This window comes from Haliotis cracherodii, unplaced genomic scaffold (genome assembly GCF_022045235.1).
Source record: "Haliotis cracherodii isolate W230 unplaced genomic scaffold, xgHalCrac1.p SCAF_11, whole genome shotgun sequence".
NCBI classification, from domain to species: domain Eukaryota; kingdom Metazoa; phylum Mollusca; class Gastropoda; order Lepetellida; family Haliotidae; genus Haliotis; species Haliotis cracherodii.
The window spans coordinates 41,596,087-41,613,214 of record NW_027266266.1 but is presented as its reverse complement, the minus strand read 5'-3'; the positions used below and the strand labels follow the sequence as shown (position 1 = coordinate 41,613,214).

General features: G+C 41.0%; 2 protein-coding genes across 2 annotated transcripts; one reads left to right on the top strand and one right to left on the bottom strand.

Moving 5' to 3' along the window:
- Nucleotides 1-7,333: 7,333 nt before the first annotated feature.
- Nucleotides 7,334-10,321, bottom strand: LOC139455814 (small nuclear ribonucleoprotein Sm D3-like). Its single transcript, XM_071237361.1, has 2 exons — nt 9,861-10,321; nt 7,334-7,642 (listed from the first exon to the last, which is right to left on the bottom strand). The coding sequence occupies exons 1-2, from the start codon at nt 10,171-10,173 to the stop codon at nt 7,584-7,586; spliced, it is 372 nt and encodes a 123-aa protein (XP_071093462.1). The 5' UTR covers nt 10,174-10,321; the 3' UTR covers nt 7,334-7,583.
- A 440-nt stretch (nt 10,322-10,761) lies between these two features.
- Nucleotides 10,762-16,067, top strand: LOC139455812 (PR domain zinc finger protein 4-like). The gene is made up of 2 exons (XM_071237360.1): nt 10,762-10,877; nt 12,826-16,067. The coding sequence occupies exon 2, from the start codon at nt 12,829-12,831 to the stop codon at nt 15,043-15,045; it is 2,217 nt and encodes a 738-aa protein (XP_071093461.1). The 5' UTR covers nt 10,762-10,877; nt 12,826-12,828; the 3' UTR covers nt 15,046-16,067.
- The last annotated feature ends 1,061 nt before the right edge of the window (nt 16,068-17,128 follow it).

Genomic DNA, 17,128 nt, shown 5'->3' with positions numbered 1-17,128 from the left:
CGATCGTCTGCTCCTGGATGATGGTTGAGTGGGACAAGGTGAACGATGGCGCGTTCCAGGGTGCCCGGATGTAGAGCTGCTCGCAGTTGGTGGAGATAAATCTGTTGCCACACTCCTCCCATCTCTTCACCTTCCTCGTCTTCACGTCGACGACCGCCCACTTCCACTGGTAGTCACGGTGGACGTCCACTAGAGTATTTGCCTGAAAAAACATGGAATGAATTATGATAACTACTGTCATGTGGGGATGTCTAACTGAAATCGGAATATATATAAATAATGAATACGATTGTAGCTCTAATGGGAAATGACTTTAAGGGTAACACATAGCATATTAGTCATGTTATCCTTGGAAATAAATCTAACCTGGATAGATGTAATTGAATTTTATACATAAAGGAAATTTTCTTTCCGATACCACGCGAAGTTATGGTGTCTCCATATTATATGTTGTGAATTATCTTGCAGCCGTCATGAATATACAACAAACCTAATGCTGCACTTATCTACCTACCAACCAGTGGCCAGATATCTCCAGGTACTCGTGAGCCATCAATGCGTTCTTGGACTTCCAGGATCCAAGACAGGGCTCCGAGCCGAGATTCCGGGTTAGAATAGGTCTTCAGCAACCCATACTTGCCGTAAAAGGCGCCTATGCTTGTCGTAAAAGGCGACTAACGGGATCGGGTGGTCAGGCTCGCTGACTTGGTTAATACATGTCATCGATCCCAATAGCGTGGATCGATGCCCATGATGTTAATCACTGGATTGTCTGGTCCAGACTCGATTATTTTACAGACCGCCGTCATATAGCTGGAATATTGCTGAGTGCGGCGTTAAACAACAAACCAACCAACCAACCGAGCCTGCAAAAGCGAGAGTGTCCCCTGCCTCACAGTGGTAGTGAGTTTCCAGCTTCAGGGCGCAGGTCTGAGAGACAAAATAGTTCGGGTCCCGTCCCCACGATGCGTGTATCGCCCCTTCGTGTTAGGACAGTCGGGTCCGGAAATAAGAGCTCAAATTCATTCAAACATACTTAGGCCACAACAAATCTATTACACGTTCGTGTAAACTCCACCTGCCTCTCAATTAATCTGTTCCATGTCAAATTACGATAAACGTTTTTAGATGTATATCTACTCTTTCAGCGAAATCAAACCTCGCTTTGGCAAGGTGTACATGTTGAAGTAGGTTTACGTCTGTCTAGAAAATGCACTTCTTGAAAAGTTATTACCAATAAATCCTTATCCAACGAAAACCGAAAGAAATTAAGATGTAATTGTTCAGAAGAATCTAACATGAAAACTGTTATTTGTGCTGGACATAGTTCAAGTAATTCAGTATATGAGATGGTAAAAGATTATTTTTGTAGCATGGAGATTTCTGCATATTACCAACATTCTCCTATTTCGTGCGGCGTCGAGGGAGAGGTCCTTGTCTAAATTTGACGAGACATGGATCGATTTGAAGATATTATTAAATAGTTACGAATTTGTGGCATCATGGTATTAACGTCAATATTAAGATGCCACGAATTCTTGAAATCACTAAAATCCTATGGTTACGAAATTTCTCTACAATGTTGAGTCACTACTCTGCCCAGCGTCCCTTGTGTTTTATTGATAATTAAGAGTTCAATATGATGGTCTGTACATTGGTATCCGTTCCGATATATCTTTTCTCGGTTTCAGAGTGTAATTGAATAAAGGGAGAGAATTCTATAGTTCATATTTTCTACGCATTCTCCATCACTTCCTCGCCGCGAATAGCTGCAAAATTGCTGATGCGGCGTTAAGCAATATTCACTCACTCACTCACTCCATCACTTCCACCTCGCATCCAAAACGGCCATCACTTCCACCTTGCATTCAAAACGGCCATCACTTCCACCTCGCATTCAAAACGGCCATCACTTCCACCTCGCATTCAAAACGGCCATCACTTCCACCTCGCATCCAAAACGGCCATCACTTCCACCTCGCATTCAAAACGGCCATCACTTCCACCTCGCATTCAAAACGGCCATCACTTCCACCTCGCATTCAAAACGGCCATCACTTCCACCTCGCATCCAAAACGGCCATCACTTCCACCTCGCATCCAAAACGGCCATCACTTCCACCTCGCATTCAAAACGGCCATCACTTCCACCTCGCATCCAAAACGGCCATCACTTCCACCTCGCATTCAAAACGGCCATCACTTCCACCTCGCATCCAAAACGGCCATCACGTCCACCTCCGTCCAAAACGGCAATCACGTCCACCTCGCATCCAAAACGGCCGTTTACTTCCACCTCGCATCCAAAACGGCCATCACTTCCACCTCGCATCCAAAACGGCAATCACGTCCACCTCGCATCCAAAACGGCAATCACGTCCACCTCGCATCCAAAACGGCCATCACTTCCACCTCGCATCCAAAACGGCCGTTTTCTTCCACCTCGCTCCAAAACGGCCATCACTTCCACCTCGCATCCAAAACGGCAATCACGTCCACCTCGCATCCAAAACGGCCGTTTACTTCCACCTCGCATTCAAAACGGCCATCACTTCCACCTCGCATTCAAAACGGCCATCACTTCCACCTCGCATCCAAAACGGCCATCACGTCCACCTCGCATCCAAAACGGCCGTTTACTTCCACCTCGCATTCAAAACGGCCATACTTCCATCTCGCATCCAAAACGGCCATCACGTCCACCTCGCATCACAAAACACCTCTACATGTGAAGATATCTTAAATATCTTGCATCTTACTCACCTGACATGGCATGTTATACAGGTTACAAATCCCACAACGTACCTCATTCATTGTTACTGCTTCTGGTGTGAATCTCCTGTGAGGTTCCAATTGTGAATTGTAACGAGTCTCTGCTGTTTGTTACATTTCATCCTCGTGTGGTTTGAAGAAGCAAAATCCATTTAACAAAACGAAATATACACAAAGAAGAAAGTTAAGCACACCCCTATTTCTGAACCATGACCAATGGCAAAAATCATGGCATGGGATGACTGACCACAGGAGCTGGGTGATAACAATGTCATCGGATAGAACAAACATTTGACAACAAATTAAGAAGATATTGGCGAGTTGTGATTGAAATTTACTGACAAAAACAACATGGTAACACGGGTACTGTTTTTGACCTTAGAAAATACCTTTAAAAAATATGGAGCTGTAGGATTAAGTAAACGAGTAACGTTTGGTGTTTCATGTGAAGATGTTCCTTAAAGTCTCTACTTGACATGACACGTGAAACAGATCAGTAGCGGGTATAACCGCCACATGCCCGGATGACGCATTCCACCCTACGTCTCATGCCTCCGGTCAGACGTTGGATCTGTTGATGGGTCTACAACAACCACTCCTGATGCAATGCTGCTTCCAATTGGCGTAATTCTTGTACAGGAGGATCTCGTGCCTGTATGCGCCGCCCCAGAATATCTCAAACATGTTCAAGGGGGTTCAGATCTGGGCTCATTGCTGGCCAGGGTAGAGTCGTTATTGCATTGGCCCTCATGTTATCCACGACTGCATGCGAACGATGAGGCCTGGCATTGTCGTCCATGTACTGAGGTCGAGTAGCAAGAGGGTGGTTGTCAAAATGAGGAACGACGACTGGCCTCAAAACGTCCCGGATGCACTGAGCCCCTGTTAAGTTGCCGCTAATGGTAACCAAATCCAACTTGAAATCATGAGAGATACACCCACAAACCATTACCCCCCCCCCCCCCCCCCCTGCCATAAGCAACAGTCGGTTCAGTGATTCTGGGGGTGTAGGCCGTGTTCCGGTACCTCCAAACTCTCGTTCTTCCATCAGTGACGTGGAGCACAAAGCGACTATCGCCTGACTGATGGATCCGTCTCCAAGTTCTCACATTCCAATTCTGTCGCGCAATACACCATGCTAAACGAGCAGTAATTTAAAAGTTTAAGGAGTTGTTTATAAATTTGGTTATGTGAGTGAGTGAGTGAGTATGGTTTTACGCCGCTTTTAGCAATATTCCAGCAATATCACGGCGGGGGACACCAGAAATACTCCTTCCTGAAACAGTTTGTAAAAAGTAATCTGTGGCTGGGTAGTTTTTGTGTAAAAATGAAGACGGGGTTAAGAAATAAATTTGCAACCACATGACCCCTACCATGTTTGGAATGTAAATTTGTGCCAAAAAAAGGAAAATGATTGATTTTCAAAGAAAGGATGTCTAAGAAACCCATCAAAGGTTGTGTATCTAGCGCACGTATTTTTTCAATTTTTTAAAATGTTTTACAACAAATTATATTTGTAAAAACCCCACTTAAAGTTATTCTCTGAGTGTTGTCTAAGCGCCAGTACAGTTTATTTTTAGGATAGAATATCGCTAACTTAAGATGTTTTCAAATAAAAATCAAACATGATAAAATCAACTGAGAGGTATAGCTTATTTTGCCCCTCAGTCTATATTTACCAAGATTGCTCATGATCACACCACTCGCAATCTTGGGGTGCACAATGTCCAAATTGTGAGTGAGTATGTTTTTACGCCGCTTTTAGCAATATTCAAGCAATATCACGGCGGGGAACACCAGAATTGGGCTTCACACATTGTACCCATGTCGGGAATCGAACCCGGGTCTTCGGCGTGAAGAGCGAACGCTTTAACCACTAGGCTACCCAACCGCCCGTCAAAATTGTGAAGGTCTTTCTCAAAACCAACAATATATATAATATACATACATGGTCCTCATATATTAAATAGTCAACCTTGATACTCATTCGTGGCCAACTCGTGTCATTCGGGTGATGGAAGGGGCGAGTCGTGATGAATGCCTTCATTGCCTTATTTGTTGTGGGTTTGACCAAATTACATGGGCCATTGGGATGAGTAATCGTTGGAAAGATGTAACCAAACTCTTTAAAGATACTTAATCTTTGTCTCACGTGTGTAAAACAGTATATGATATGCGTACATATGAAATCCATAAATACTTATGAAGATATTGTTTTAAACATTCCTAACTGTAAACAAGCATGAAATACTCATATCCCCCGCCAATGACATGTCCGGTTGTGTACAGTGCATTAGCTCCTGTGAACTATGTTCAAATGACCTTTTTTTGTAAATGGCCTAATTGCAGCCCTAAAAAGTTATTACTGGTGTTGTTTGGCCTTCTGCAGTTTATGATAGAATATGTAACTGTATTTGTAAGTTGTGTTATTACTTCAATAAATTTCTAAAATTCAGAAATAGCATAAGGCAAGAATTCAGCATGTGTCTGATAGATGTGGAAAATTTCATCCGGAATTGGACCCTATCCTTATTGTGTTCGAAGTCCAATTTGTTGCCATGGAAACGTACAAAATATAAATTTCTAAAAGTGCTAAATATCAAAAGGCACCAGTTCAGTATGTGCCTGGTAGACATGCAATGGTTTGTAAGAAAGTATTTAACGGTTTTTGAGTTACGCTCAGGAAACGAACACCACCCTTACAGAACCTAAGTCCAACTCGTTGCCATGGAAACGTAAAGAATAAAAAATTCTAAAATTCCTAAATAGCAAAAGGCACCAGTTCAGTATGTGTCCAAAGTTTTGTTAGAAAGTATTGAATGGGTTTTGAGTTACGCTCCGGAAACGATTTCGGAACCCATTTTAATATCCCCCTTACAACTTGGTTGGGGCGGGGGATAATTATTACACTAAACATGTTTCTTATTCGGCAACAATCATGAGAATGGGAGCTGCCCCAGAGCGCTTGTGCTCCTCGCCTGGTGCCGCTAGGGGGCGAAGGGCAAGGTACCAGTCTAGCTCTATCTGAACTATTTCCCAGGACATTTCACTGCCGTAAAACGTTGACCCATTTCCGTCAACCGGGTCAGTCTGTGGAGAGGGAGGGGGACACCTACAGCAAATCGCTATGTGGGAAACGTTGACCAATTTCTGTGTAGCGGGGTCTGCCTGTCGAGAGGGCCAGGAACAGGCCTGCCCCATATAGCTACATGTATGCTATGCAACCAACACCATCAACATGTAATATTGTCATGGTACTACCATATGGATGATGCCATCACTGATAAACGCCATTTGAGGTCAGCAAAACTCTACTCACATAGTACATTGACATATTATATTTATTGACACCTATACTTATCTATTGTCCTATTAAATAGTGGTCTCTCTCTAAAAATGCATTAGCCTGGTTAAGAAATATGGAATTTCATCATTGGACACACAAGTCAAAGCAGCTCTTGGTAATATTTCAGAAATATTACTGGAGTGGTAACTAGGAACAGGTTCACATATTGTACCTATGTGGTGATTCGAACCCTTGCCTCACCAACCCTAACAGGGCTACCCCTGTCCCTGCAGACAATAATCATTGTTGAAGAGAAACTAGGGTCTCACTAAGTACTATTCCAGCCATTGAACAGCATGTATGAAATTTGTGCCTGTCAAACCATTGTTTGGCAACATATGAAACCATCAATATCACAGGATCATAACACAATCAACTGAAACACACATAGTTGCCACCCAATCTTTATAAGTTATCTCTTTCAATATGTTTGTTGTTTAACACTGCACGCTAAATAATCAAGTGACAAGACAATCCAGCGACTGACATCATGAGCATGATCCATGCAATTGGGACACAATGACATGCATCCACCAAGTCAGTGAGCCTGAGCACTCAACCTGTTAGTCGCCTCTGACGACAAGCATGTCATAATATCCCACTTGCCTAGATTGATGCTCATGATGTCAATCACTGGATTGCCTGGTCCAGTGAGTGAGTGAGTTGGGTTTAACGCCGCTTTTAACAGTATTCCAGCTATATCGCGGCATGTCAGCTTAATGTGGGAGGAAGGCCCGAAGTGATGCAGGTCTCAGATGTTTACCACTTCGGTGAAACCCACAAGCACGGGTATGGTGCTGACAAACCTAGAAACATAATCGGGGCGAACCGAGATTTGAACCCACAATCATAGGTTTCTGGCGTGCCCAAGGGACGCAACTCTGCACAGCAAATCGCAGCACCTCAGACGACTGGGCCACCAGTGCCCACGTCTGGTCCAGACTTTATTATTTACAGACCGCTGTCATATAGCTGAGTGCAGCATTAAACAACAAAGCTTTCAATGAGCACTGTAAGCTTGGGACTTACTCGGACACTGAAGAGAGCGAGTATGGGGACTATTTTATGTCAGAGTATACAAACAGTCACTTGTTAGCCCGATGCTCGTACAAATCCAGAGGGACTAATTGCTCAGTCAAAAATGGGATCAAAAGTGTTGCTCATGCAATGAAAACCCCAAGAAAAAGAACACAGCAACATGTATAGATTAAATGAGTTTAATGAAGTGGTGATGAAATGACAAAACCTTGATTTAGAAAGCATATATATACAATGTATCATGATCATGTGTTTGCATTAGACAAATATATCTGTACTGAACGCAGTAAACTTCTCTTGATGTATTATCAATTGTATTTCCACATCTTCAGTGTAGATGATTGAACTGGCCATGATCATGGCCTCATGTAATGTCTTAAAGAAAATCAACACATCGCCATCTTGGCTAGTTTGAAATAGAGAATGATCAACGTCTTTTCTGGAACACATTGCCACGCCCACCAGCTCTTCCTCTCCCTCGGGCAGCTGAAATATACAAGGGCAACATAAAAATCATGTATCATGCATATGCTAGGGAACTAAGTACAAGGAGGACTTTTGTTAATAGAGAAAGCAAGGGCTACAGAGTCAGGTCATTTACAATGTTAAAATAGAGCTGGTGTCTGGTATTATTAGAAAATGTCAGAATAAATCGTAATGGTTAAATATCAGTAAAAAGCGTTATAATTGGTTTGAACTAACAAGTGGTATTGCCTGTAGATTCAAGTCTCTCAAACAAATATCAAATTACAAATATACTGCTCGACTTTTGACAGGAATATTCTGTGTTCAGGTGGCATACTGAATAACCTTTATTGTTGAGAGATGCTGTATTGATTAGTATTGGGCGTTTGGTATTATCGGAAAATTGATGTTCATTCTTTCCACAATATTATCACAATATAATTTGTTCATGCTAGATATATCGGGTGATTTCAAATAGTGATTTTTATCAGAAGTTTAATGTCATATACTTGGCAAATGCCTTCGCTGCCCCAGGGCATGCAACCGTGGCCCCAAGACGGCTTGTATTTATTGACTGAGTAAACGTTATGTTGTACCAGCATCTTGTTTGGAACATAAATGAATTTCAGTTCATACCTAAATGTATCAGATTGCTTCTGAATTCAAAATATACAAATGATATAGAACTATACAATATATGGTGATACGTATCACAATACGGCCTTGTGCATTGTAAACTATTGTAACACTTTAAACATCCAATACCCATGCCTACAAATAGTACATAGTTTTGCAACCTGAAATATCACAGTACACCTATCAAAAGCTAAGTAGTAAACTCATTTTGATTTTAATCATTTTTCTATATAGCTACCATGTAATCAGTTCACAGCCAATCCACAAACCATGAAAAAGATATGAATTGTTTGCATGCATGTCAAATTTATCACACTTTTTTATTCATCAATATTGAATGGATTCATTCAGGTAATTAACATATCCTACCCATATATATTAAACATAAATTTTTGTATACTATCTTCAGGGAAATGATGCCACTAGTTTCCTAAAACACAACTAGATTTGTGGTGAAAACTAGAACTCGTAGATTCTCAGGACAAGGTCGTCATATTTACGTTGTCCCCTGTCAGGGATTTAGAAATAATATTTCAGAGCTCGATTCTAGATTTAACATCATGAATATTAACACATGCCTATGATCTTAACCACTAACCCAAAGCTGAGGCAAGGAAATTTATGTTTGGTCAAGTGAGCTCAGAAATAATAGTCCATAAAATAACACAAAATTGACAGAAATTAATGCTAAGTTAGGAATAGTAGCCGGAATGATTTTTAACACACTTAATTGTTGACTGCAGAGTTTCAAGGGGTGTTGTATCTAGAAATATATGCATTCCAGAGTGCAACAAACATTTAATGATAATAATAATAAAAAGTGACATAAATCCACCCTGAACATGCTAAAATGCTTAATATTCTACTAGCCCTCAGAAAGTCATTTACATCAGATAAACCACTTGGCCTAGTGCCAAGCTACATCCCTGTATACAGAAAATCAGACATTTATATGATCATTCATGTCAGTATTGAAATTTAAGTGATTGAGTTTTTATGGTCTTATGCAGCTTTTGGCAATATTCCAGCAACATCATGGCAGGGAACCAGAAACGTGCTTCACACGTTTTACCCCAGGGGGAAATTGAACAACGGTCCTGGCATGACAAGCAAACGATTTAACCACTAGACTACCTCACCACCTCTACTGATTTTGAGGGCCCAATTGACATCCCGTGGTATGGCAGCCTAATGATCTAAAGGAGCAAATAAGATCATCCCTGTCCACTAAAAGGATATAATAGTTTGGTAGTTTCACATGTCTGATACTTCTTAATTGTGTAAAACTTGACTGCAGTTCAAAACATTTGAACAATGGGCAACACCATTGTTTTCTTGTTTCACTTGTTCATAACGCAATAAACTTGAAAATGTCACTGATGTATATATTATGGTTAACTGGATTGAGTGGATTCACCATAGCCATGATTATCTTACGAAGTGTGTAGATCTACAGCATGCAACTAGGCCTAGTAGATATGCAAGAACCGAGTTCTCGCATTCTTTTAACATTCACTGCGAAAAGGAGCATTGACTATCGCAAAATTCATATAATAACTATAAATGATACATTCAATAAACGAAACCAATGCATTGTTTATACCCTGTGCACGAAGAATTGCAGATTTTCCTCTTCCTGCGCCGCCACCCTTGCCTTGGACTCTCTTGAACATTGGAGCATTTTTTAACATGTCTGGAAGTATGAGGAACCGAATCTTGCTTCCACGGATGTAAACATTTTCTAGTTGTGCAACTCGGCCATCTCTGTAAGTAACTGTGATGTTAGCCATTTGGCAATTCATATTGTCCTCGGCTTCAACAAGCTTTCCTCTGTACACTTCACCCATGGTTGTTTCGCAGGTTACGATGTGGCCTTCTGCCTCGTGCAGAACTTTAATAGGCACACCAATAGACATGGTGATGTTCCGTCTTTACCTCCGTTATGTTTCAAACCTTTATCTCCACATACAAGGTCTAGATGCGATGGATTGTAAACAAAGATTCCGCACTGATCACGCTTTTGAAAATGGCGGAGCGCGTACCGGCAACGTTTGGAGAGCGAATTTAGAGTTACTCCCCTTGGACTCTCATTGTGTTTTGAGAAGAACAATTTTATGATTTAGAACAACTCTCTGTAATGCATGTCAAAGCACTGAAGTTATCCGCGAAAAACATAATTATATTTACCATTAAAAAAATATTGCAAGATTTTTATATTCAATCTCATTAGATCTACATCGGCAATATTTTTGCGAGAAAATGAGAACAAGGCCTAGAGAATCTACATAATCGACAAGATATTTTTTCGTAACAAATCGTCTTTATATTTGATTACTACTCCATCTTTGCTTGGAACAATACGATTTTGTGTAACAACAACCGATGTTTATTGAACATTAATATTCACACATGTATAATGTTGGAGATTTGGGAAAATGTTCTGTTTTCAAACACAGATTACTCCCCCCCTATCAACTTCCGCTATTCCACTTCCGGTATGAGGGTGTTACAGAAGTATGAAATTGTCAACAATGTTAATGACCACAGACACTGTAGGACTATGCATGGACTTAAACGTTAAGTGCATTTGCCAGAGATAAACCCGTCACATAGATCAAAGGTGTGTTTGATGTCATGACAGTGATTGTCTAATGTACAGCACGGTTCATGGAATATTGGAGGGACCTTGGAATATTTGACATTTTGATTTTAATAACTTGTTATATTACACCCGAGTTATCAGTATCTGTCTGTTTAGAGAAAATGTCTCACTGTTATATGTGTTTTAGTTTTCGAGTTGAGATAATTGTTATTAACAAACGGTTTTGCAGCCTGAATGTCTTGGTCTTTCAGTGCAATTTTGTGATTGCCAGTGTTTTAGACGTGATTGTCAGTTATTTAGTCCTACACTTAACCGGATGCACTTTTTCGGATTTAATTAGTTCCGTGCTGAGGTTCAACCATGCTTTGCCTGCTTGAAGACAAGATAGGCTGATGAGTAAGCTTAATTAGTCAATACTTTACCATGGAACCACTGGCGCTATCACAAATAATTGGTGTTCATTTACCTAGTATGCCTTGTGATCAACACCCAACTGAATACATTAATGCATATGTGTGGTAGCCATTGTCCTATTGATTTTACAAGAGTTTCCTCTGATTAACATTGGTACAATTTGATAGTTGATGGGAGAAAGCTAACTCATACCCCAACTCACAACTGACCCTAAGGATCGTAAGAGTGTGTATGGTCGGGGGGTGAGGGTGGGGTGGATACTAGACGATCCCTTCCACTGCAGGTTTGTACACAACTAAAATCGCTAACCCGTACCTAAAATTCTCATCAGTTTAGTACTTGTTTTGGAGCATTCATGCTTTAAATTGCTGTGTGTACCCAAATTTTGAGGACTATATCCCAAATTTGGAAAAACCATACTGAAATTTGAATGACCCGTTCATTTTAAAGCAAGATGGTTGAAACCGGATTGCTTTGACCAGTATAGACCATAAAAGATACAAATATATATGTTTCTAATAATTTATTCAGCACTAAATTCTCATATATTCTGTCATGCACTTCCATAGTAATTTTACCGCCGTCATATAGCTGGACGATTGCTGAGTGCGGCGTTCAACAACAGACCAACCAACCATAGTAGATATTCATAGCATTATTACATTTACATTGTTATACATTTCAAACATTCCTTCATTAGTTGGTGAATCAGCCCATTAAATCAATCAATGTCTGTGATTGGTCCTCAAGTGGCCTTAATTGCTTAAGTCAATCAATGTCTGTGAATTGTGATTTTAGTCCTCAAGTGGCCTGGTCACTAGAAAGCATGGCTTTGACCAGTAGTCTCTAAGCTGATATCCCTCTCCGCTGATATTTCGACCAGGATTTTAAGCAGTCATGCCCTCTGTAATATACCAGTAACATTAGGTTTAAATGAATTGAGTTAACTCAATTGGACATGGTGGCATATTGTAGTTTCACTTGTTGTCGGGGTGAAATGATAAGCAAGAAATACTTGAATTCTCATTTCAGTTGTTTCACTAATGCTAATCCATGCAGTTCCTACATGATACAGATAGCCCATTGGTTAAGATGCTGGTCGAGAGTTGTGTCCCTTTAATTGTGACAGTATCCACTGGGTTTCTTCAACAAAGTGGTAAACTTTGACAAGTAATTTCAGAAGCTTCTACTAAAACTTACAATGACAACGGGATTAAACCTGTTTTATTCTTAAAATTCCATCATGTCTTGCATTGCTTCAGAACAGATACAGGTGTCTTTTTAAAAAACACAGGGGCGGTTGGGTAGCCTAGTGGTACACTGACATGGGTACAATGTGTGAAGCCCATTTCGGGTGTACCCGCCGTGATATTGCTGGAATATTGCTAAAAGCGGCGTAAAACCACACTCACTCACTTTTTCAAACATTTGCTTAAAAAGGTGAAAGTATCTGAATCTAACTATTCAGTCCTGTCTTCTTTATCACTATTGCTTCAAAATGCTGCATAAAATATGATTAACAGTTTTATTTTTACACAATATTTATTTGCAGACAATGGACCAATGGACTGGTTTCCAAGGCAATCCAGCCTCGTTTGGAACTTGGAATGGAATGGACATGACCTTGACCCCTCCTTTCCAACCTGTGGGACAACCGCGATACGGATCTTTCAATCCGATTTACACTAACCATCTACCTCCAACTCATCACAGATTTGAATCACCAGTTCGACCTTTTCTACAGCCGAATCAGTTTTCATCCCATCCCACAGATTTACCAATACAGCATTTTGACAACTTTTCAGACAATATATCACCACGTCACATGACTGAGTTCAGTGGTCCAGTCAGTGGTCGTGGAGTGACCAGCACCAGCAACGCCAAGCCTTTTATTATGTTCGCAATCAACTTCGACAACATATCTGTACGTAACCTATGCCAGGAGGAGGATAACTTGATATATCTTATTGCATATAATCATGAAATCGATTTGCTGTCCGCGATGGCTGTTGAAGATTTGCTGAAGCTGAATGATGTCGAGATTACGAATCCTGAGGACGGGGTTCGTGTTTTGACAACAGTTCAGAATATGAAGTTAACAGTGAGTGAGAACCCTTCCAATAAGGTGTACAATGTTGAGAAGAGGGAGGAAGAGGTTGATAAAAGTAACGAGAACGATAAAGATGATGTTGAGAAAGATGGGGAAGAAGAGACAAAAGAGGATTGCGGGACAGATGGACTTGAGGACAAGGAGGACAAAGAGTCTAAGGAGGATGTATCCGATGACGACACAGTTGATTCAATGAAGGCTGGTCAAGCAGAGCCTGATTCAGACCAGGACAGTTTGGAATCGTTCAAGGAACAGAAATCGCTCCGTTCAAGGAGTGATGAAAACTCAAAATCAACCTTGAATCTGAAACGTTTGAAAACTGAAAATAAATCCATTCAAAATGTTCTGAAGAAATTGAAAAATCTGAAAAGGCCGTTAGAAGATGATGGAAGGAAAATTAAAATGGCCACTCAGTGTGCTATGTGCAGGTTGAACCATATGAAAGGATTATGTGTGATAGAAAATCCCAAGTCTTTCATCCCCGACAATTTGACTTCCACCAACAGCCACATCTTATCATATGCCTCCCTGCCTTCCCAGTTCTACCTGGGCATCAGCGAGACCATAAGAGGATATACCATATATGCAGCGGAGAAGATCCTAGCAGGGACAGCGTTCGGTCCTGTGATGGGGCAAGAAATTGACTATGAGAGTATTCAATGTCTGACTGATCTCAAGTACATATGGTTCATACAGCCCCGTCTGAACCATCCTGTCAGACCCGACGAAGAAGGGGATGAAGATGGGGAGGAGGAGGTTCAGACATTTCTGACGACGGAGGATGAAATGAACAGCAACTGGTGCCGGTTTCTCATGCCAACTTTACGGTTTGTGGACAGCAATCTGTATTATGTTCAAACGGACAAGGAGATTTATTTCATCACCCGTCGGAATGTGAAAAAGGGGGAAGAGATACAGTTTTATGCGGCATTTATGGACGATCAGCAACATCTTGTGTTATCCAACGATGAGTTGAAGTGCCATCGGTGTAATCTGGACTTTGACAGCAACGTGAACTACATCAAGCATGTGAGGATCGTCCACCCTAGAGGAATAACTCGGAAGAAAGAGAAGTGTAAAATCTGCCATAAAGTGTTTCATAAGTATGCCCACCTTGCCAATCACGCTCAGAATGAACATGGAGGCATGGGGGCATACAAATGCGAACAATGTGGACGGGATTATCTGTATGCCAGACAACTCAACCGTCACATACAGACAGTCCACAAACAGGATAACATCGAAGCAAGCACCTGTTCCGTATGCGGCTCGACATTCAAAAATTCGTGGAGGCTGAAACATCATATAAGACGGAACCATTCCGAGGAGCGATTCTCCTGTGAGAAGTGCAACAAGGTTTTCAACAGTAAGATGGGACTCGAACGCCACCTCAAAACCCACACGCAGGAATTTGCAATTTTCTGTGATCGGTGCGGGAAGGGTTTCCGGGACGGCAGCAACCTGAAAGTGCATCTATTAACTCACTCTGGGATCAAACCCTTCTCCTGCCAGCATGAGGGTTGTGGCACTGCCTACACCACCAAGCAGTGTCTGCAGATCCACTACAGGAAGGCCCACGGCTATAGTGATGACAGCATGCCGGAGATTATACGAACAGTGCCCTTTACTGTGGAGGCTCACTCTGTGGAGAACAGTATATAGATGTTGTAGTGTTTTTCTTTGTTTTGTTTGTTGTTTAATGCTGCACTCAGCAATATTCCAACTATATGACGGCGATCTGTACATAATCGAGTCCGGACCAGAAATCAAGTGATTGATATCATGAGCATTGATCCAAGCAATTGGGATACGATGAAATGCACCAACCAAGTCAGCGAGCCAGATCACCCGATCCTGTTAGTTGCCTCTTATGAAAAGCATAAGCCTCTTACGGCAAGGATGGGTTTGCTGAAGACCTATTCTAACCCAGATCTTCACTGGTTGATGTTTTAGTGATGGAGATTATTATTCAAGCACGTGTGTAGTACTAATTGAGTGTCAGTATTTTTGGACTTCCCGAGCGAGAGTGAGGGCAAGACATGAATTCTTACACAAGTTTTGTGAAATCAGCATGACACATATGTGAGTTTAATCATTTCTTTATTACTCATTATTTCTTCATCCTTTGGAGCTTCCCTGTAGAAAAATACACTGATCTGCACCGCTGTCCTAGGAAACAATAATTGGTCGGATGATATCAACAATCTTCAGCTATGGCGTTATTTCTGGTCTAACGTCATTCCGACCATAAAATTCGAATGACATCAACAATTCAGTTCGGATGACTGTAACAATACACTGATGCGCAAGAAGTGAAATTTGCACCAATGCACATGCAATCTTTATGAACTCGGTTATTTCAAAACATATTGATAATAATGTGTGTTATTGCCTCATAGTTATACCAGGTAAGTGTCAGTTGTTAGGACTTCAAACAACGTGCCCTCAGCACAAATGTAATTTGTTTGAAATTGTTTTTTCTTAGTTCTTATTTTCTTAATTTAGATGTCGTAACATTGCAATGTCAAAGTTACCTTTCAAGCCTCCTCGTCTCTATTGGTAATGTTATCTGTGAAATACAAGTCACTTTTACAAAGGCGTAAAGTTAGTGGGGGCATGGATGGCCAAGTCGTCTAAAGCGCTGCAATTCGCTGTGCAGAGTTGTGTCCCTTGGGCACGCCAGAAACCTTTGATTGTGGGTTTGAATCCTGGTTCGTCCCGATTATGTTTCTAGGTTTGTCAGCACCATACCCATGCCCGTGGGTTTCACCGAAGTGGTAAACGTCTGAGACCTGCATCACTTCGGGCTTTCCTCCCACATTAAGCTGACATGCCGCGATATTAGCCTGTTAAAAGCGGCATTAAACCCAACTCACTCACTCACTCGTAACGTTAGTTATGACTGAAATACTAGAATTGACAGATTTATGATTCCAATTTGGGTATTTGTACTGATATTTGCTGCAGACATGGGGCTGAGCAGTATTGTCCTCTTTGCAGTTATAGATAAATCCATGACATTTAATGGTCAGTCTCAGAGTTCACGAGCAATTCGTGTGAACAGTGGCACAATAGAACTATTATGTATTGCTCTGATAACAGTGCCAATAAACTTGACGAAGAGAGTTTTAATACTAAGTTCAAATTTACTGCCCTGCATGCATGTTAAAATACCTCTGAATTTAAGAAAATAGAATTTTCAATTTTGACGAAAAATTCTTTTTTACAAATATTCCTGCCACAGACTCATATATTTCTCCCCAGTCTTTAAAATCCCAGACAAACTCCTGTATATGAATATAGTAAGAGAATTGTTTGTAAAATGCTTTATTCTTGGCTCGTTACTCAAAATGATCCCTGTCGTAAGTCTATGTTAAAGTGTGGGAGTTATGATAATCTTTGCGATTGCTTTATGGAATGGGGCCTGGGCAATATGTACATACATTCTCCAGTGATTGTTGGTTTGATTGACTCAAGTGTACTAAATATATCTTGGTTTGGCCATTGACAATGTAGTCCAGTTTCTTGTCATGAAAGGAGTTTTCAAGTTTCTACTGGTGTATTCCTTACTGTTGAGATCATGACAAAGGGTATGTATCAGCACTGGCCCAATTTCTGTTATTTCCATTCTCTTACAATGTTTAGGGTCATAGTCTAAGGTGCCACAGCCACTGTGCATAGTTGCCTCAGGAATGCCAGAATCCTATGATTGTCACTTCAAATTCCAGATACACCCTGATTGTGA